We start from the raw sequence: 21,426 nt of genomic DNA on the forward strand, positions 1-21,426 counted from the left end.
CATTGGCTGTCCAGGACAAACTGAAATTTCCCTTGATATACATAGATATTCACAGTTATATTTGGAGATGTAGTTTGTTTTTCACAAATTGCCCTCAACTGGTTCTAACTGAATGTGTAACTCTGTTCAAATTGCTTGTCAACAAAAGGCTCTTAACATATTTGTTTGTTTATTTCATTTATACTCTAGCTTTTTCCCCAATTAGCAGCCCAGATTGCCCAACTCAGCAGTGTTTGGGAGCTAAGCAGGGTCAGTACTTGGTTAGAGACTACTAAGGAATGCTGGGGCTGCTACATGGAGGAAGGCAATGGCAATCTGCCTTTACTTCTCTGTTGCCTGGAATACCCTGTGGATGGGGTCGCCATGAGTCAGTTATAATTCAATGGTATCTTCTTTTTTCCCAGTGGAAGCTCAAAGTGAATTATAACATTCCCCCCTCCTCCGTTTTACTGTCACAACAACCTTTTGAGGTAGATTAGTCTGACAGTGTGTGGCTGGCTCATTGTTACTCAGCAAGCTTCCATGGCAGAGTGGGGATTTGAACCTGAATCTCCCAGATTCTGGTCCAACGCTTTAACCGCTCCTCTACACTGGTAGAATGTTGACCGGAAAGAGGGATAGCAGCGTAGTCGTTAATGTTATACAGAGTTTTTTCAAAGTTCCAACTGTTAGAGAAACCAGAATGTAGAGACATGATGCCCCATGCTTTCCCAAGGACAGGAGTAAGCTATGCAGAAAACTGCCAGCTTGGATACAGCTATAATGGCTAAATATATCCTTTTCCTTTGTATTAATGTCTTGGGATGCTGTGATGAAGAACATGTAGCAAATGAATTGATTTGGGCATTACACCATTCTAAAAGTTCAGATTGCCACAGAGTATTAACTTGTCAAAACAAAATGTACTGGAGTTACTTTTCTTGTGTTTCTGCAGCCATTCTGTTGTCCTTGCTGGGCTGCTGTTTGTGGCAGTTTGGAAGAGTGACAGAGGCTGGGGGGAAAGTAGTCACTGTCTCTTTAAGTAGTTAAGCAAGCCATATGCCAGCAGCGTAGCCCTTGAGTTAAACTGCATGTCTGTGTGCTGAGTAAGGAATGCGGTTGCATGCCTGACCCGTTAGCTATGACTGCTTCTTGGTGGATCAGCACGGCTGTTGCTCATGTGCTGAGCTCATTCAGCTTCACTGAAGTTGGCGCTGCACATACACAACGAGTGAGGAGAGGAGGAAAATAACTCCACGGAGAGGGGACAAGGGTATTTCTGTTTTATTACCTCTGTCCCCTTCCCTTTTTATCTCTCTTGAAGCTGGATTTGGGGGAGGGATTCAGGCTCCCGCATCCCCCTTTTTTGGAAAGAGGACGCTTCCCCCTCCACCTCTGCCAGCTGTTGTTTTGTTGAGGATAGGAGGTAGCTCTAGGAGACACAGCCTAGCTGCCTGGATGCCTTTGGATGCTATGATCGCTCCCTGTGAGGACCAGTTTTGGCCAGATATGCACAAGGGACAAATGAAGCTGAAAATCAGGGTGAGACGGATGAAGGAGAGCAGGGACATACGAGGTTAGTCTCTTGGATTTTGTTTCTTTTGCATGGGGACGTGCTTGAGAAGTCAATTGAAAAGTGGATGGTGGGTGCTGGGTGGGATAGCTTCCTCATGCTCTGCCTCGGAGGGGGGGTACCAAGAAAGGATTGACAACTGGAGTTTCGTACCTATTAGAATCAAGAGCAATTGTGCAAGTTTGGTATTTGGGTGATGGTAAAGACAGAAAGCTCATCATTTCCCAGTGTTTGGGGATGAAGCACTTCATTTGCAATTGAAAGCATGCCTGCTCGGAAGCAAATCTTGTTAAAACCAGTGAGACTTGCTAAATGTCCTAAGATTGGGTGGTCAGAATTTGACTGACAAATCCCCCTCTCCCTTCCTCTCCCAAATAATCAGATGATGTGCTGCTGATTCAGGATCCCTTTATGCTCTGCTGCAAGTGGAATATGGGTAATGGTCTGAATCTCTCTAGTTAAGCATGTGCATTGTCGTAGCTGCCATTGAGAAACTGGGAGTGTTGTCCCTTTAATCAGGTCGTGGTAGGATGGAACTGGAAGCTGCTTAGTTTCACATCAAGTTGGAAAGCATTAAAGCCAGAGTGCTCAGAGGAGGAAGGCAGACTCTTCCTTTCTTATAAACCTACCACATGTTCACATCTCCAGGGAAGAAGGCTAGGGAGTGGTGGAAATTTCCTTAGGATTTCTCTATGCAAGAGAAGCATCATACATTCTCTGCTGCCGTCTTTAGAGGTCATTGTCATTTGTATCAAGACAGTGTGGCAGTGGAAAGAGAGGAAGGCTTCTAGGATGGGAACAACGGAACCCACAAAAACAATATTGTGCTGCCTCACTCTGTTTGCTTTGCCACTTACGATGTTAAAATACACTTCTGTCTTGAGAATGATCTCTGTTTCTGAAAAGGAGTTGAAAGATGAGAAAATATATTAAAAAGTAGAATTACCTATTTTGACAAACAGAGGAACCATAATACTTTCCTGTCTCTTCCCACATTGTTTGCAAATGGGAATCCTCCTACAATGCTTAGAAGGTTCCTGTGTGTGTGTGTGTGTTTGTCGTAGACTGCATAGCCCAGAGATGGTGTCATTAGTAATAAGTCACTTATGGAAATGACATGTTTTCCTTTCCTTAGAACCAGTAAAGCTGGTCTTGGTAAGACAAATTCTCCCTTGGAAAATCTGCACCAGCAGCTCAGGAGGGCTGATTGTTCAAGTTTGTTCTTGCTCATTTTTTTAACATTGTTAATGGTTGCTATCTTATTTATGAGAGATTTTGAATCATAAAGGAAAAGGGAGGAATACCAAAGACTCAAAAATAAAATGTGACAGATCAAGGACAGTGTCTGTAGAATATTTTTTCCATCCTTCTTGATGAAGTCATCCTTTTCTTGGGCATGTTCCTCAAAACTGCATACCCAGCACCAGTTACCTGAATAAAAGCTAGAACCTAATCCACTGCATATCCTATCTTCTGGGGCCAGTACAGACAACTGTCTGTATTACCGTCAAGTATATTTGGAAGTTTGCTTGGGAAGGATTGCCTTTGTGGGGAAGAATCTCATAGAGATTTCAGTGTTGATCCTGGGACTGGAGAGAAATTCGGTTCATTTACTGCCATTTCAGTAAAGTTATATATAGTAACTCCTGATGTGTAAAATGAAAATAATTGAAATAGTTATCTAATACATTAAGAGATTAAGGGACACCATATATAATGATGCTAGAGTTGGTCTTAAAGTGTCCAAATTGGGGAGGGGGGGCAGAATTGGATTTGCCTCAAGGCTGAAATGAAAGGATGATACCTGATGAAGATGCCAGCCTTTTCTGGAAAAAGATTGAAGAGGAGTTGGTAGAGGCAGGAAGACCGTGAGAGGCTTGGAGGGGGGGGGGAACAGCTGCTAGGACCTGACTGTGCCTTTACACTGCAGTAATAGAATTCAAATAGGAGCTTGATGAGGTAAGATCCTAAAGTCATTTAAAATGAGCGGAGATGAAGAGAAGGTGCCAGTTTTTCAGAACACTGCTTCAAGAGCCATACAAAGGTCACTGTTTGGCACTGGCAAAACAGCAAATGTTGCCTGTGCATAAGGAGCCACTGAAACTACATCAGAAGTGTGCTGTGTGTTCTGGACTCTCTGATAAAATGAAAAAGGATATTATGGAGAACTGGTCATTGTCCAGAACAGATGAGCTAATCAAGTTTATATAAACAGTGGAACTCCATTTGTTAATTGAGAAAGGAAAACAGGTTTGATTCTCCTCCCCATCCTGTAAGGGAGGAAATAAAGTGCCAAGTGTCCCTGCCCAATTGATTTCAATAATGAGTTTCAACATCATCTGAAAGATATTTTGCTCTTCCAGGTCTGATGCAACCCCATCTTCTGACAGCTACTCCTTTAATTGTCTTAGCCTTTGTAGAAATTTCCTGTGTTTGTACACATAGCAAGATAGTATATTCTTTTATATTCCTCACACTTATTGTAATTTTTTTCCTCCATAAAAATGTTCTTTCTGCAGGAAACAAAATGTACAATGCAGCCCCAAAGCTTGCATCACTGCTTCTAATGTGCTGATATACTAACAATTCTCTTGGGTTTAGCCTAGTTTTGCATGGCAACCAGAGCATACAGCTCATGTTCAAGAATGATCTGCTTTGTGTGGAAACTGAAGTGCTAAATCTGGGCTGTTGCTGTCTCACACTTCAAGGACTAGGTGGTAGACAACATACCCCACCCCCAGCAAAAAGGAATTACAGCTGAGAATGCCAAGCCATTTGCTAAGGCAGAACTGAGCAAGTTTCAGGGACTGCAGTTTCATCATTGTTTCAGCTAGCAATGGAATGTGCTGGCCTTTCTTCAGCAAAAATACCCCCTTCCCATCAAATTAAGAGATAAATACTAGTAGAGGGAATTTGCTGACAGAACCTGGGATTTTCCCAGAGATTGACAATGCTTTGTTTTTTGAACACAGATCACCTTGTATAGCTTATTATATGGCTTTTCCCACATTCATTTTCTACAGGATAAAAGCACTGAATTAAGTGACACCAAATTGAGAGGAGGACTCAATTACTATGTTTTCAAAATTGGGAGGGGGTGCTTAACAGAGGCCAAATGTTGTACTTTGAGGGTATACCGCAGCCACCCATATTCTTATGGTATAATTGAGAAATTTGCTTATGTAAGAATTGCAGGATATAGGCGTCAACATATTAAGAAGCTGATCTGTCTATACATCTATATAGCTAATTCCCAACTCTGCCCCCTCTGTATGGATATCTAAATCCATAGATGGAGATGCACTTACCCCAAACACGTTCTTCTGCAAACTTGGGTCACCCCCTAGGTTTGCAGAAAAATCTGAAAACTTAAATATATATCTATTGGGGGATTTACATCCCCCCCCCCCCAAATAAAAGGTATTACCAGCTCAGAAGGAGTTACTCCAACCAGGCCCAGCAGTTGATGTCACCAGCTACACCAAGTCCAGCATTGGTGGATGAGACTGGAAGCCTCACCGGCTGCAGTAGTGGAGCATGCCAGCCATTTTGGACCCAACTAAGTTGGACTCAGTAGTTGGTGAGGGAGTTGGAGCTGTGCCAGGCTTGATGTTGCGGGGATTTCGGATTCCTCCCCCCATAAGATCTCCACTCCAGAGCTATTAGGATATGGGGAATCGGAAACAAGTGGGGGAGGGATTCTCCCTACCTCTGTGCATATTGTGGGTCCAAGGCCATTGACTGGAGATGGGGGATTGGAAATAAAGAGCTATGCAGCTCTTAAACTCAGAGGTATGTGTGTGAATGACAGAGTAGCCTCACAGGGTGAGAGCCATGCAACTTCCAGGGTTTGAGGCCAAGGGGGGGGGATCTCCAAGGCCTGTATGTGTGTGAGAGAGAGAGAAAGGGGGGGAGGCAGACAGGCCTCGAAGATGAAGAGCCAGGGCTGACTAGCCCACTAGGCAAATCAGGTATTTGCCTAGGGCACCAGGAGGGGGGCACCAAAATGGGCTCCCCTCCTCCCAGTATCCTAGACAAATGCCTAATTCCCCCCGCATGCTCAGAGAAGCAACAGCATCCTCCCCCTTACCTGCTTCATCGCAGGCATTTCAGTAAAGCAGAATGCTTTACTGAAATGCCCGCAACAAAGCAGGTAAGGGGGAGGCTGGCGTCGCTGCTCTGAGCACGCTGGAGGACGTGGGGGTTGGAGAGCAGTGCCAAATAAGAGGGGAGGGGGCAGGCGGAGGGGAGGGTGGCATGGTGCAGTGCTGCAGGGCAGCACCATGGAGGAGTGTGGCATGGCAAGTCTGCCTGGGGCGCCGCACACCCTAGGGCTGGCCCTGTCAAAAGCCATGCAGCTATCAGCCTCTGAGGTCACTTTGTGTATGTGTGTTTGTAGGGGGGAGGCTTGGGGGTTGGGAGAGCCAGTCCCGGCATAGAATAGCTCTCCACCCTGAGCTGCCATGATCAGTAAAGTAAGGGGGAGGAGAAAAAGAAATTGACAGATTAATAGGTTGAAATATAAGGGAATAAGCAGAAGTTGGAATAGGAGGTAGGTTGACAGATCAAGGGGAGGGGTAGATTGATTGGGAAGAGATTGGGGGCAAAAGAGATTAGAGTAAGTTGGCAGGTATGGGGAGGAGTCAATTGATGGAGAAAGGTGAAGGCAAAATAAAAGGGGGTAGGTTGACAGATCAGGTGAAGGCAGACTGATGGTTGAGAGGATGTGAAAGAGATGAAGGGATAAGTTAACAGATCCTGGCAGAGGGTAGATTGATGAAGGGGGGGGCAAAAAAAGATGAGAGTAGGTTGACAGATATGGAAGGGGTTGAGAAAGAGGTGAAAGATTGTTAGAGTAAGGGAAAGCAAAGGCGGGAAAGGGATGCGACCTTTCTGCAAGTTTCTTGCGGATCCCCACTTTACAAGTATTCCATATTCAAGTTCCTCAAAGTCAAAATCAGATTGGCTGTTTTCTCAGGAAAAGAAATCAGTTGCTCTTCTTCCTTTGTGCTGGTCTTTGCCTTTAACTTATAGCACCAATTGCTGTATTCTGTTATACAGCATTCTTAGGAAACAATCACAGAATGACACACTGCATGTAGTTCCATCCTGAAACAAGCTCTTCATTATATGCAGTAGAAAAGTTTCTTCATAGGCTTAAAAGCTACAACCTTTAAACTGTAGCTTTCCCTTGTCCTCTTGAGAATTTTAGATGATTTCTATTACTTAAAACATCCAGTAATTTAACTGGTGTTAATAAGATTCCTTCTGAGACCAGGAACTTTTTCTCATGTGACAGATGAGCAGTTGTAGAACTAGGGTTTCCAGCTTCCAGGTCAGTGGCTCCCAACCTTTTTGGCATCAGGGACCAGTTTTGTGGAAGACAACTTGGGGGGGGGGGGAGCTGGATTTTTTGCTGCCCCTCAAGGAGGGGTCTTTAAATGAGAGGTAGACAAAGGTCGCTGTTGCACTGTCCCTTCTGCCTGCCTGGAACCCGGGCGGATGAAAGAGGTGGTGCTTTGGAGCAAGGCCATGCTGCCTCTTTCGTCCACCTGGGTCCTGGGCAGGCAGAAGGGGAGGGGCGGTGCCTCTGCCTCGCTCCATAGCCCAGTTGCTAACAGGCCATGGACTGGGATCAGTCCATAGCCCAGGGATTGGGGACCCCTGCTCCAGGTGATGCCTGGCAGTTTTCTGGAATTACAGTTCATCTCCACACTACCAATAACAGTTCCCAAGAAGAAATCACAGTCTCAGAGAGTAGACTCTATGGGTAACATCCCCACTGAACTCCCTCCCTCCCCAACAATCTTCCGTAGGAGACACTCATAAGAGCATAAGAGAAGCCAGTGGCCCATCCAGTCTAACACTCTGTGACAAAAAAACCAGGTGCCATCAGGAGGTCCATCAGTGGGGCCAGGACACTATAAGCTGTCCCACTGTTGCCCCCACCAATTACAAAGAATACTAAGCACCACTGCCCAGGCAGAGAAATCCATCAGTATGCTGTGGCTAATAGCCACTGATGGACCTCTGCTCCATACGTTTATCCAATCCCCTCTTGAAGCTGTCTATGCTTGTGGCTGCCACCATCTCCTGTGGAAGTAAATTCCATGTGTGAATCAGTTGACCAAATCTTCCCAAATCCCAATTTTCAGGAATTTTCCAAGCCTAGGTGGTGCTAGAGAGGCTAACATCACATTTGAAAGATCATATGTATCCTTGGACTCCGCATCATTTTTTTTTTTAAATGGCTGCTCTGATTTTGTTCTCCAACTCACAGAAGGTGGATTGGAATCCAAGCTTGTTTCTTAGTTGTGCATTGAAAAAAATGGGGTGAAAGTACACCTTTTCAATAAGCCTGAATACAGCTATGGCAGTGTTTAAAGGTATTAAAGGATCTGTGATCTGAGTTAAGTGATCTTTAGTAGGCATCCATCATTGTTTGAGAGGGTCTGTAGCTGAAAGCAAGGGGTAATCTCAAAGTAGCAGTTTAGCTAGCACTGTATGCTGCTTTCTTTTTAAGCATCCTCCAACAAAATTAGTTTTTTCACCATATTAAGGTGACTGTTTGATAGTACTACTTCTGGAGAACTTCCATGAGTACATCAGGCTACCCAGCAAACTGCAGCTCCATTGCTGATGCCATCAGCAAATGAGGAAGAAATGAAATGGAATTATCACAAAGGAATCAGGAACACAAGCTGGTTTTCATACTTGTCAGAGGAACTTGCTCCTGCAAACTGAGAGACAGCTCTTCAGGATACAGAGAAATTGGTATTGGGTCACAGTGGTTTTATGGTGGTTCATGAGTATGTCTGTGCATGCACACAGCTGTCATATGCCCCCATGGACCAACTTCAGTCATCTTTTCAGAAAGGTGATCTGATGCAAAAGCTAACTATGATTATCATATATCAGCACACAAGGAAGGCAGCTCGGCTTGGGTTTTCTGCCAAGTGCATTGCAGATGTGAGTTGCAGTGAAATCTTACTCTGGGGCAGGTGCTCTTTGGTAGTTTATATTTGACTCTCAGACTTGCCTAGTGGGTCAGCAGGTAATTGCAGGTTGTGAGGAAATCCCATTCTGTTAAAGCAGACATTAAGAAATATATTGCACCACCGTCTGCAGTAGAATAGAAGCAAAAGGCCCGGTATTGTCTGACTAAGCACAGTTAAAAAGAAAAAAAACCCAAGGTAACAACAGGTTTTCATTATTAAATCGGATTTTCTGATCTAGAGGAAAAGTTAGCTGAATGATTTTTGAGTCTTCCAAAGCCAAACTGTCATATTTCTTGCCTGTTCTTCATGGCTTGTCTAGTTGCAGGGCATTGATGAAATTTTTTTCATCATAAAAAACAGTGAAAAATTTCATGTCCTGCAGGAAAACTAAGGGGTGCATCTACTCTGTTCCCTGCCATCCTTCTGGCAAGAAATTGAAGAGTTGCAAAGTGGAATGTTTATCACCCAACTACATGACAGGTCAGAAATCCATGATTGGATTTCCCATAAATTCAAACAATCCTTGCTGCAATGAAGATTCTTGTTAGAATAGTATAAATATAGTATAAAAACAACTAGAAGTATTAATTACCATTTCACCAGTGGAGTTATCTTAGATGAATATGATTGCTGGAAATGTCTTAGTCCTGATTTTCAGCAGATATTGTTCATTGTTCAGTGGGTCTTTTTTTGTTTGAAACCATTTTAGATTTTATTGGTAACATACAGATCAACGGAAAAAATAAAAGAAAAAAATACATTAAAAAACAAGAAAAGAACACATACAATATTAAAATAAAGTAGGCCTATGAAAAAGTAAGAACTTAAAAATAGATAAGGATGGAATATGGTGTATGTAAACTAGCTTGATCCTTACTCTCCAGCATATATTGTATGTGTTCCGTTCAGTGGGTCTTACAGTTGTACATTCAGATATACTTAAAAGCACTAATGGTGTTAACAGAAAAATAGCTAGTAGAGTTAGAAATCATTATTTTATAAAGTGAAGTCTGGGCTTTTGGAAGGGATTGGATAGGGGAAATAGATAAAAAGCTGTAGATGTTTTGACTGCCTTCCAACAGCAGCATAAAACCTAGATGGAAACATATAACTGGAACAGGCAGTTCCAGTATAAAGATGGAAGTCAGGTGATCTGAGTTATTAACTCCTTTCACTCCTTTAAAGAAGCGTTTACAACTTTTAAAAATTAGGTAGATAAGGTACTGAAAAAGCAGGATTGGGGGGAATGGTGATTTTTTAAAAAAATTAAAATGTAAATTGAATTAAACACAATTACTGTTAAGTTTCTTTTTAAAAAATAGCTTTGTTTAAAATGCAATCTAAATTTAATCCAGACACATATTTATAATCTTTAAAATTAAATTATTACTATTATCAAGCATTACAAGTTAAATGCTACTTTTCTGTATAACAGATAGCGTCATGAGGAAATATCAGACCTTTGAAGTTAAGCATTATGAAAGGAATGGCTTTATCATTGTGGGCTTTCTACTCAAAAAGTCATCAGAAACTGGTTCAGGAGATGGCAGTCTTACATAGTACCAGGTCATATTTATTTATTTTTAGAACAAAATTGTATTAACTTTTCAACAAATACAGATAAATCATATAATGCAATAGTTAGAGTGTATTCAATATAGCTGTTCAATACATGTTGCGAAATAAAATAAAAAGATGAAAAAAATAACTTTCCCTTCCATATTACATAGAGTATAACAAAATGTATTTTCCTTAGTTGTTCTTAAGTGTTCAGTAAAGATACAATTTATTAACAATATTAGGTATTTCTCCTTGTGATGTTAAATTACAGGAAACGGTACTGCTTCAAAATTGGTAAACCTAGATACGTTTGCTGCAAGTTGTAAGTTAACCGTTATTTTGCTCATGATATAGATTTGCCAACCAGATCATATTAATGATTCTACTGACTAAATAGTATGAGCATATGAGCATTTACTTTCTGTCTCATTGAGATACACTGCTCTGCCTGATGTATAGAAAGTTGAGGATTCTTCAAGTAAGGAATCTTGGGTTGAGTCTGAATGGTACAAAGGGAGGAATCTTTGCATGAGAAGCTTGTGGTGGCTCTTGCCTGCCATGCAAAGAAAACAAAAATACCAAGGAATATGGCATAACTGTAATCAGCATGTTGAAAAAGTATCTGGAGAGGTGGTATATGAATTTCCCCAGTCAATAAATAAACCATCATGTGAAAACAAGTCACGTAGTAGATATCCAGGGCCCTCCTCTCCTCATCCCTGATTCTACGTTCAAACTAGAGAAGAGAAGGATTTCTTCATGGTTAGCTGCAAGCCTAAGGCTTGTAAGTCGAGCTTTGTTGTCCTCTGTCTCAGGAACTGCACAGAAGACATCTGTCTGAGCTCTTGGGACTTCCTTTAGAGTTTTACCAAACAGCTGCTACCATCTGGCTCACGCTCATCAGATGAGAAACTGATAAATTCTGAATGAATCGGTTGGGAGCGGCTACTGGAGAAAACTGCAGAAAGCTCGGAATGTGCATGTGGATCTTTCCCACGTTCCTTGGCTATGTAGCTGTAGACCTCTCTGCCACAGATTTCATGGAAGGCCTTTAATAAGCCTCTTCATGCTCCATCTTAAAGGTACATCTTCATTTGGCAGAAGTAGTAATAGATAAATGTCAAGGGGTAACATGATGACTGTCAGGGGGTAAGATAGTGTGGTTAAGGTTTTTAATAGGATATCTAAAGGGACATTCATTCAACCAGACTGATGTGTTAAGAAGGTGGGTTGTATGGAATCAGCGGCCCCTTGGTGCAGAGTGGTAAAGCAGCAGTACTGTGGTCTGACCTCTCTGCTCATGACCTGAGTTCGATTCTGGCGGAAGCTAGATTCAGGTAGCCAGCCCAAGATTGACTCAGCCTTCCATCCTTCCGAGGTCGGTAAAATGAGTACCCAGCTTGCTGGGGGGAAAGTGTAAAAGACTGGAGAAGGCAATGGCAAACCACCCCGTAAAAAAGTCTGCCATGAAAACATTGTGAAAGCAACGTCACCCCTGAGTCAGAAATGACTGGTGCTTGCACAGGGCACCCTTCCTTTTCCTGTATGGAATCATGAAGAATTACATATAAGTAGTATATGTGCATTCCAGAATTTTTTTGAGGTGCTTAAGAAGGGCATTTGCTCGTCTAATAAGGTGGTTGCTAAAATGGGGTCCTGCACCCAGGAGCATTCTTTTCCATAACTCTGCTCCTAAACTACTGTAAAGTCATAGCCACTTGTAATTTTGAGAGTGTTGTAGGTTTGGCCTTTCTTGGGATTCTGAACAAGTTGAGGAATCTGCTCCTATTCCAAAGCCCTGAGCCAGATCTCCTGCTGGAGAGAGCAACTATAAGAAATCTGAGAACACTTTCCACCCACGCTACCCCACATACAGATTCACTCCCTTCTCTTAATTCCACTCATGCCAAGAGAATACCACTCATTGGCTATACAGCTTGACAATTTTAAAACAACAACAATACATACATTCACATACAAGACCTGGGACTATTTGTTGTAGTTTTCTGGCTTCATCTGAAACTAGAAAAGCAGCCAGCATATATTAATAGAAGCAGGCCCATCATCCATCATGTCAGGAACTGAGTTTGTTGCCCTGGTGATTTCTGTGTAAAGCTACATTTGGCTCCTTAAAGAGCAATTAGAGGCTGTAAGGCTACTACTGTAACTGAGAATTCATTCTCTCTCTCTCTCTCTTCTCTCTCTCTCTCTCTCTCTCTCTCACTCACTCACTCACTCACTCACACTACACAGCAACTTTTCCCCTTCTCCTTTGCCCCCTTCCTTCCTCCCTCCCTCCCTCCCTCTCTCTCTCTCACACGCAAACAAAAAGGGCATCTTTCCCCTTTTCCTTTGCCTCCCCCTCTCCCTCACACACACAAACAGAGCAACTTTCCCCCCTTTTCCTTTGCCACTCTGTCACCCCATGTCTCACATTCACTTGTTCTCCTACTATTCTATCAGACCCGTAATTCTTCTTTCCTAGCCCCTTGTGCTTCTTCCGCCCCTCCTTGCTTAGATGCTCTGGTTCTATTCCTTATCTGCCTGTTTTCTTCAGGCTTGTTTCTTTCCCCCTGTTGTACCTGTGGGGGTGCCTGAATCCTATGTAGTTTACTAGAGTTTTAACAGTTTACTTGATAGTTAAATCTCACATATTCCTGTGACACTCAGACAAGTCCTAATTTTCTATGTACAACCTCTCTACACTTTATTCTGTGCCTGACTTTATAAACAAATCTTTTGTCAGATCATACTTACAGTGGAGCTATTTAACAAAGTTAGAATCCAGTTTTATTCAAGGTATGAGCCTTCATGTGCACACACACTTTGTAAGGCAGGATGGAATGAGACTTGCCAGTCCATACATATAAGGCAGAAGTTGAACAGCAAATTGGTATGCAAGCATAAAATATAACAAAATGTTTTAACAAACAAGAATAAAAAGCTAAATTTATAAGGTTATCATTATTTAGATTCAATAATAAGAGACCTTTTTTTTGCCTGTTTTCTCCTGGAATTTAATGTAAACCATGATAACCTTATAAACTTAGGTTGTTATTCTTTTCTGTATCTGTTAAAACATATATATATATATATATATATGGCCTTTTTTTGTAGGACAAACCTAGCAGGAACTCATATTAGGCCACACACCCTGATACCAAGCCAGCCAGAACTGCGTTCCTGCTTTAAAACAAAAAACAAAAAAACCCTGTATAATGTATATGTGTACAGAGAGAGAGAGCAATCCCAGCATATTGGCACTTCCCAGCTCTCCCATTGGCCCATGATGTGTACCTCATTAGCCATTCACCTGTCACCTTCCTCTCAGGAGAACTTGCATGCCATTGACTGGGTCCGCTCTTCTCCCCTGCCCACTGCCAGTTCCAGGACACATGAGGATTGGGCCACTGGAGAAGCTGCTAGGCAGTAGCTGTTGCTAGGCTGCCAACCTTGGTTCTCTCAGTAAAAGACAACCAAGTTTGATTCTGTCAGTTAAATTTGGGGGGAAGAGGCTCTTTCCAGGCCTCTTTCGGCCTTTGAGGAAGAATTCATTGGAGCCAGTCCTGACTAGGGCTGCCAGTTCTAGGTTGGTGGAAAATTACTGGAGATTTTGTGATAGAGTCTACAGAACCCAGAGTTTGGGGAGGGGAGAGGCCTCCACTGAATAAAATGCCACAGAGTCCTCCCACCAAAGCAGTTATTTTCTGTTAAATTTTCCCCTTAAGTAACTGAACTCCAAACAACAGATCTCCCTCTCCTTGGAGAAAATAACTGCTTAAACAGGGTATCCCTTAAAACCTATTCCGAAAAACTTCCAAATCATAGAGCACTTCATACAACCAGAGCAACTTTTTGCATAGCCCGATAGAATGGGCTTTTTGAACAAGTTTTCCTTCCATTGAATCTAAGGGTACCACTTGTCAGGAAGTTCTTATGGGAACACTGTATAGGAATGTGACACTTCTCCAGTGGGTTACTCCCTGAGACTGGCTTTGCCATGAGCAAACTGCCACTCTGCGTGATCTAATCCCCTTACACAAAGTTGCACATGAGGTCTCATGAGCTGTAGCACATTAAGGCTTCCAAAGCCGTTCCTGAACAACCAAAACAGAAAGGTGCCCAGAAACATCATCTGCTCCCTCAACTGGTAGGTAAACAGTGAATAAGAATTTTAAGGGATACCCTGTTTAAGATATGCCTTAAGATATGCCTCCCAGTCTATGCTTTGGCCTTCTGGGTTGCAAGGTACACTTCAACTTGCCTTGTCTCCCGTGGAACATGGTTGCCTAAGGAGAGCCTTTTACATAAAAATGTATTGGAATTGAGGGCAGTGCACTATGCACTAATGTCCCTAGAATCTTACTTAAGGGGAAAATTTAACAGATGACCTGACAGTGCCATAGACAATACAGACAGTACTACATCTATGCTCTGTCTAAACAAGTGTGTCTGTGTGTGTGTTGGGGGGGGGGGGGTTGAATGGCAGCCCTGTCTCTGTGCTTAGCAGCTACAGTGATCATAGAGTAGTGTAGAGCTAATCAATCCATACTTCAAACTGTTCACATTGCAGGTTTCCTGAACCATCTAGCAGGTTTTCTATATAAGTCCTTATGAATGGGAGATCCATTCCAGTTTCTTGACCCAGTGTTCAAAGGATAGGGTTGCTCATGCAAACAGAAAATACAAAGCCATTTGCACTCTAGTTACCCGGGATCTCCAATCACTGGGAGACATCTATTCGGTAGGTTTCCCCCTCTCCCACTAGTAGTCCATGTCCTTTGCAAAATGAGGGAAGAACAGTCTCATGCCATGTAGCGGCTCAGTTACAGGGGTTCCTGGATGACACTTCAGCGCTGGATGTATTTCAGTCCGGCTTCCGCCCAGGTCACGGGACGGAGATGGTCCTGGTTGCCCTCATAGATGACCTCCTGTGGCATCTGGATCGAGGCAGCTCAGCGGTGTTGCTGTTATTAGACCTGCCAGCCGCTTTTGATATGGTTGACCATCAGCTACTAACTAGCCGCCTCGCTGAGATTCAGGGGTCTGCCTTGCAATGGCCAGCCTCCTTCCTCCAAGGTCAGGGACAAAGGGTGGTGATAGGAGAGGAATCGTCCCTGAGACACCCACTTATATGTGGTGTGCCGCAAGGGGCGGTTCTATCCCCGATGTTATTTAACATCTATATGTGCTCCCTTGCCCAGATTGTCAAGAGGTATGGGCTTGGGTGCCATCAATATGTGGATGACACCCAGCTCTATCTGTTGATGTGTGGCCAGTCTGGCTCTGCCTTGGATAACTTAGACCTGGCACTAGAAGCTGTGACATCCTGGCTCAGGCTGAGTCGACTGAAGCTGAATCCAACGAAGATGGAGGTTCTCTATCTGAGTCATGGTGGTCCAGGAAAGGAGATTCCTTGCCAGCCTTTGACGGGGCTCCATTGATACCAGCCCCCAAGGTCAGGAGCTTGGGAGTGCTTCTGGAGCCCTCTCTGACTATGGAGGCCCAGGTGGCAACCACTGCCAAGTCTGCCTTTTTTCATCTGTGGCGGGTAAGGCAGTTGGCCCCTTTCCTGGAGCAGCGCAACTTAGCAATGGTGATCCATGCTACGGTTACTTCAAGGATAGACTACTGTAATGCCCTCTACATGGGGCTACCTTTGACTCTGACTTGGAAACTGCAGCTAATGCAGAACACTGCAGCATGGTTGTTAATAGGGCTCCCTCGATGGGAGCACATTCAACCGGTGCTGAAAGAGCTGCACTGGATGCCTATCGTGTACTGAATCTGCTTCAAAGTGTTGGTATTGACCTTTAAAGCCCTATTAGGGACCGCCTTTCCCCACATATACCCCAGAGAGCACTGCATTCAGGAAGTCAACATCTGTTATCCATCCCCGGACCAAGGGAGGCCAGATTATGCTCTACACGGGTGAGGGCCTTCTTTTTGGCAGCGCCTAATTTATGGAACGCACTTCCAGAGGCCACAAGAGCCCTGCGAGATCTCTCCCAATTCCGCAGGGCCTGTAAAACCGATCTTTTCCGGCAGGCCTACAGTAACTAATGCGTGAGGAGCTGCCACTAGTATGTCGCTGAATATTACCTTCCATCGATCAGACACTTAATAAAGCAATGCAGGGAATTAAGAACTATAATGAAACTAGACCGCCTTTGTAAGGTTTTATAGCACCATTTTTAAGTTTTAAATTTATAAATCGTTTATATGTGTTTTTGCTGTTAAAATCATAAGGTATTGTTATTGTTGTGTCATGATTGTGAGCCACCCAGAGTCCATTTGTGGGGTGGGCAGCATACAAATTTAAGGCAAATAAATAAATAAATTTAGATAGCTCTGTTCTGGCCCTGGCAGACATGGTTTGCAATTCTGTTCTCCCTGTCCCAAGAGCATCTCCAGATTCCCCCCTGTATACTGTTCTACTTTTCCAAGGAATAGTGTGCCATCCCAACAAATAGTATGCACCTAACAGCCTGGCTTATTTAAGGATAACCCTCTAATAACAAAACCATGATTGCACTTACTTGCAGCAGATGTTCATTGAGCACTCAACTGTGCAAACACACATCCCACACGTGAACGTACAATGAAGCTGCCTTATACTGAATCAGATCAGAGATCTATCAAGGTCAATATTGTCTTCTTAAGACTGGCAGTGGCTCTTCAGGATCTTCAGGTCTTTTACATCATCTGCTGCCTGGCCCTTTTAACTGGATATGCTGGGAATTGAACCTGGGACACTCTGCACACAAAGCAGAGACTCGTCCATTGAGCTGCACCCTTTTCCTCCCACCCTCCCTGTTGTGAGCTCTTTCACTCTCTTTTGCTCTACATATCCAGTGGTAGCAGTGAGGAATGCACTGCTTTAGCACTCTGCAGAAGGCCTGCCACATTCAGTACCTGTGTTAAACTACACAGATGAATGCTCAAAGAATGTCAGTTAAAGGTAAGCACAGCCATGTGTGCCTGAGGGTCGCAGATTCAATTCTTGGCATCTCCAGTTAAACACCTCAGGGCCAGCCTAGATTGGAAGGCAGCAGATCCTGCACTGGATGATGTAGAAAGAGAGAACTGGAAGTGTGTATCCAGTGCAGTGACTGAGCTTTTGCTGGGAGAGAAGCACGTAGAGTGGATCTTGCAAGGAAAGCAACTAGTGGGGGATGAATCTTCTGGGTGGTGGTTAGGTCCTTTTACTATTCAGTAACATGGGCTTGCTTTAGCAGCACATATTCTAAAATTGGAAAGTTTAGTATTGCATTCTCCTTTTTCTAAGTAACTGGCAAAATGCATATTTAATCATACAGACCTGTTGCATCTGATTTGGTCCTTAACTAGCAGGTCTTGGGAAGAGTCCTGCACAAGACCTTCAGGAGCTGCTACCAGAGCAGACAATGCTGAGCTAAATGGTCTAATGGCCTGATTTGCTATAAAGTAATTTCATATGTTCATATTAGAGCTGTCACTTGGTGAAATAAGTTAAATTGTGAGTAATTAAATCTGCATATATTTGCATATGAAGCAAACATTTAAAGTAAAACGAATACTGTTTCGGTTTAGAGGATGCATGTATGTGTTATAACAGGCACCATCCTCTAATACAGCACTCATTCACCTGCAGTTTTTATATTAAAGCCTAATTAACGTTTTAATGTGCTTCTTACTTAATCAGGGTCAACTTTTTCGTTGCTAAAAGACATAATTTATTAATCTAAATAATAAACAAAATATAAAGTGTGGAGCCATCATTCATTGGTAGGACAGTTCCTAAATTGGGAATGGGGTAGACTATTCTAGTACTTCCAGATGCCTAAACTTTGGCTCTTTGATTGTTATTCCTCCTCTGAGTCCAAAAAGGGAAAGAAAGAGGTGTTATACTTGCTGACATACACTCACTCAGTCTAGTAATTTATACTTCCTTGTGAAGTTGATGCAATGGGGGGGGGGGGGTAGATTAGAGTAACCAGAGCTCATGTGCACCTGTGCTAACCTTGTTTCATTCATTCTGATTTAATGTCCTGTTTGAGGGAGTGATGTCATGCCAGAATGAACTACAGAGCTTCAAGCTGTGTTGCAAGGCACTTGAATGGTTTGCATCCCAGATTGATGGGTCGCTGTAAAAGTTTCAGTATTTCTTAATGGGTTTATTCAACCCTAAAGAGAGTACACCTTATCAAACATAGTCTGACCATCTATGTAGAGAGAACAATCTGAATTAGCCATATATATATATGTATGTATGTATGTGTATACACACACACACACCGTTTTTATGCTGCCTTTCCACCCACTCAGGGCCCCCAAGGTGGCGCACATAAAAACACCATTTAAAATTATGAAATACTTCAATTATAAAACATTCCAGAACCAGGGAGGGGGGGCCACTAACAGTTATTGGGGTTGTGCCAAACACTGGCGGAACACACCAGTAGAGGGGGACAGACCAGTCTCCCTGGGGATTATCACAAGGTACGTAGGTGCTTGTGTGACATTACCACAAGGTCTACCCTTCTACTGTGAGGTGCCTGCAGTAGAACTTCATGTAAAATGTGACCTTTAAACTTTGCCTAGCCCCCAGCACATTTTACAGCTTTGTCCCTTTATGGTTCTGGTACAATTGTGGGTGTGAGTGAGGTTCCTAAGAAAAGGTAGGTTTGCTAACCAAATGCCAAGGGCCAATTCTTCATTGTTATTTATTTCTTCTATTTGGATTTTTTTTTAAACCACCCTTCCCCACTTGTGCAGGGCTCAAGGCAGTTTAAAACAATTTAATTTAATACAATATAAACAAATTAAACCCACAAAACAATATATGAAGCGTTCAGAAAATCTAAAGATATTAAAACAAGATGGCAGTGCTGGCATTCAGTCATTGGAGAGCAGGGGGTGGGCAGGCAGAAGTAAAGAACCATTGCTGGCCTCAACAAAAGGCCTGGCGGAACATCTCTGCCTCACATGCCCTGCGAAACTTTAATAAGTCAGGGCACAGATGTCACTCGGCAGAGAATTCCACCAGGCTCGGGTCATGGTGAAGGAGGCCCTGTGGACCTGGTCGAGGCCAGCTGATTATGTTTTGGGCCAGGGACCTCCAGAAGGCTCTTATCTGCAGAGCTTAATGCCCTTCGGGGGACATACTGGGAGAGGTAGTCCAGGTGCTTCTAGAAATTAAACCAGGAGCTGCAGTTTACTCTCCCTGGTGTGCAATATGATCATGAACACTTCTTGCATAATGTTGTGGAGATATTTCTGATCACCCTCAAATATTTATTTCCAAAAGGTAGTAGGAACATTTCTTCTCCTTTCAAGCCCCCTTTCTTTTGCATCATTTTAAAAAACGTAGGTATGAGCATTCCTAGCATATATTGAGTATGTTTATAAAAAGTAAGTACTTAGTAATAATTAAATGCTGCCAGAATTAACACAAGAGTTGGTGTGATATTGATGTTTTTGGTGGATTATAGACACCTTTCCCCCTTATTACTGGTAGTTTAACATAATGGCCTGAAGTCCATGTCCATACATCCAGTAAACTTACCAGTGCTAGTGGTACATCACCAACATTAGTTCTGCATGAGAAAAGCACATGCATAGACCTCACATTAATGGGTTGGGGCTTACATGCTCTCAAATTATGAACAGGTTGATATAATTTCCTGATAAAAGTGGACTGGATTTGGGACAGGATATTCTTTGTAGGGAAAGTCATTTAGCCCCAGGGGTGTCAAACATGTGACCCGGGGACTGAATCAGGCCCCCGGAGGGCTCCTATCAGACCCCTGAGCAACTGGCTGTCACTGCTTCCTTCTCCCTCTCTCTTGCTTCCTTTTGCATCACAGCCTGCTTTGCCAGGCTTGCTCAATTGCACAGGAGCTACAGAACAAAACCTCTGTTTTCTCCATTGGCTGAGGCTCCTCCCTTGGGAAGGCAGAGCTTGCTTTGCCAGGCTCTCTCAATTGCACAGCATAGCTACTGAGCCAAGACTCTCTTCCTTCTATTAGCTGAGGCTCCTCCCCCTCATGGTCCCCTGGGGACGGAAGGAAAGAGCCAGAGCTTCCTTTGCTCAGTTCTCTGGATCCCATGGAAGAGATGCAAAGAAAGCGCCTTTAAGACCAATCATTGCTAATGTTTTAAGCTTGTTTTAAGTTTTTTTTAAAAAAAAATCATTGTGTTTGTCTGTGTCCTTTATAAAGTTTATCTCTCTGCTACCTAATCTTAAATAGTTAGACATACGGCCTGTCCCGACATGGCTTGGCCCAGCAAGGTCTCATTTATGTCAAATCCGGCCCTCATAACAAATGAGTTCAACATCCCTGATTTAGCCTGTGTTTAGTTCCACAAGCAGAACTCACAAGTTAGCTTACACATCCAACTTTGTTCTGTTACTTCAAACCAACATGGTTGCCCACCTGGATCTATCTACATAGGCGAGATGAGTATCCCTTCTGTTTCCAGCAAATGTGACAAGAATGAGCTTGGCTAGATGGAAGAGCAAGGCTACCATTCCCACAATTGGGGCGTTTTTTTATCAGGAATACTGTTCCGGCTGGCTTGGCATCAGGGGGTATGGGCTAATATACAAATGAGTTCCTGCTGGGCTTTTTAAAAAAATAGTCACGTGTGGAACAATGGTGATGTCAGGGGATATGGCCTAATATGCAAATGAGTTCATGCTGGGCTTTTTCTACAAAAAAAAGCCCTGCCCACAATCATGCTTGACTTTAGAGGTATGGAGAGCACCCCTTCCCAAGGACAATGGAAGCTCATTCCTGCAATGGCTGTGGGCTTTGGAAGTTTATGGAGTATATTAGGTACAAATCCTGATTCATCCCCGCAGCTGAACTAGGTTTCAGGTGCCTTCGGTATCAGTATAATACTAGAAGGAACAGGCAAGGTTTGTGACATGCACAACATTTGGCTAGTTACCAAGATGTGCCAAAATGTGTTGATCCCCCACCACAACTGTACCCAGGAAATATGTACTGGAGAAAAGCTGGTTTCTGTGATGTATATGTAAAGTGAGTGAATCTTTCTGTGTCTTTTAGTGCAATCCTAAACAGAGATATATCCTTTTAAGCCCATTGATTTCAGTGGACCAAGAAGGGTATGTACTGTTAGTGTCCAAGCTGCATGTTGCTTTCCTCGATTCAATAAAAAGGTGCCACAAGTTCTCAAAAGGTTCCTAGCTTTTAATGGTAGCAGTTTATGATTGTGCTGTTTACTGCTAGCTAGTGCTTTCACTGCAGTTAATACTAACTCAAAATGCTCTTGTCTAATGAAGCCATCCAAATAACCAAGCACAATAAT

The 21,426-nt window shown here is 43.1% G+C and overlaps 1 protein-coding gene across 4 annotated transcripts in view; it reads left to right on the top strand.

Annotated features, from left to right (window-relative positions):
* Nucleotides 1-21,426, top strand: part of DUSP8 (dual specificity phosphatase 8) — a 107,096-nt gene that overhangs the window by 72,874 nt on the left and 12,796 nt on the right. Inside the window, exon 1 of one of the 4 annotated variants that reach the window (XM_060262518.1) lies at nt 1,055-1,555. The exons of the other annotated variants lie outside the window; for them this stretch is intronic. Within the exon in view, the coding sequence (XP_060118501.1) occupies nt 1,438-1,555 (118 nt within the window). The 5' untranslated portion in view covers nt 1,055-1,437. Of the gene's footprint in view, nt 1-1,054; nt 1,556-21,426 lie in introns of those variants that run through there. 4 annotated transcript variants of the gene reach the window in all.

This window comes from Heteronotia binoei, chromosome 21, assembly GCF_032191835.1.
Source record: "Heteronotia binoei isolate CCM8104 ecotype False Entrance Well chromosome 21, APGP_CSIRO_Hbin_v1, whole genome shotgun sequence".
Taxonomy (NCBI): Eukaryota; Metazoa; Chordata; class Lepidosauria; order Squamata; family Gekkonidae; genus Heteronotia; species Heteronotia binoei.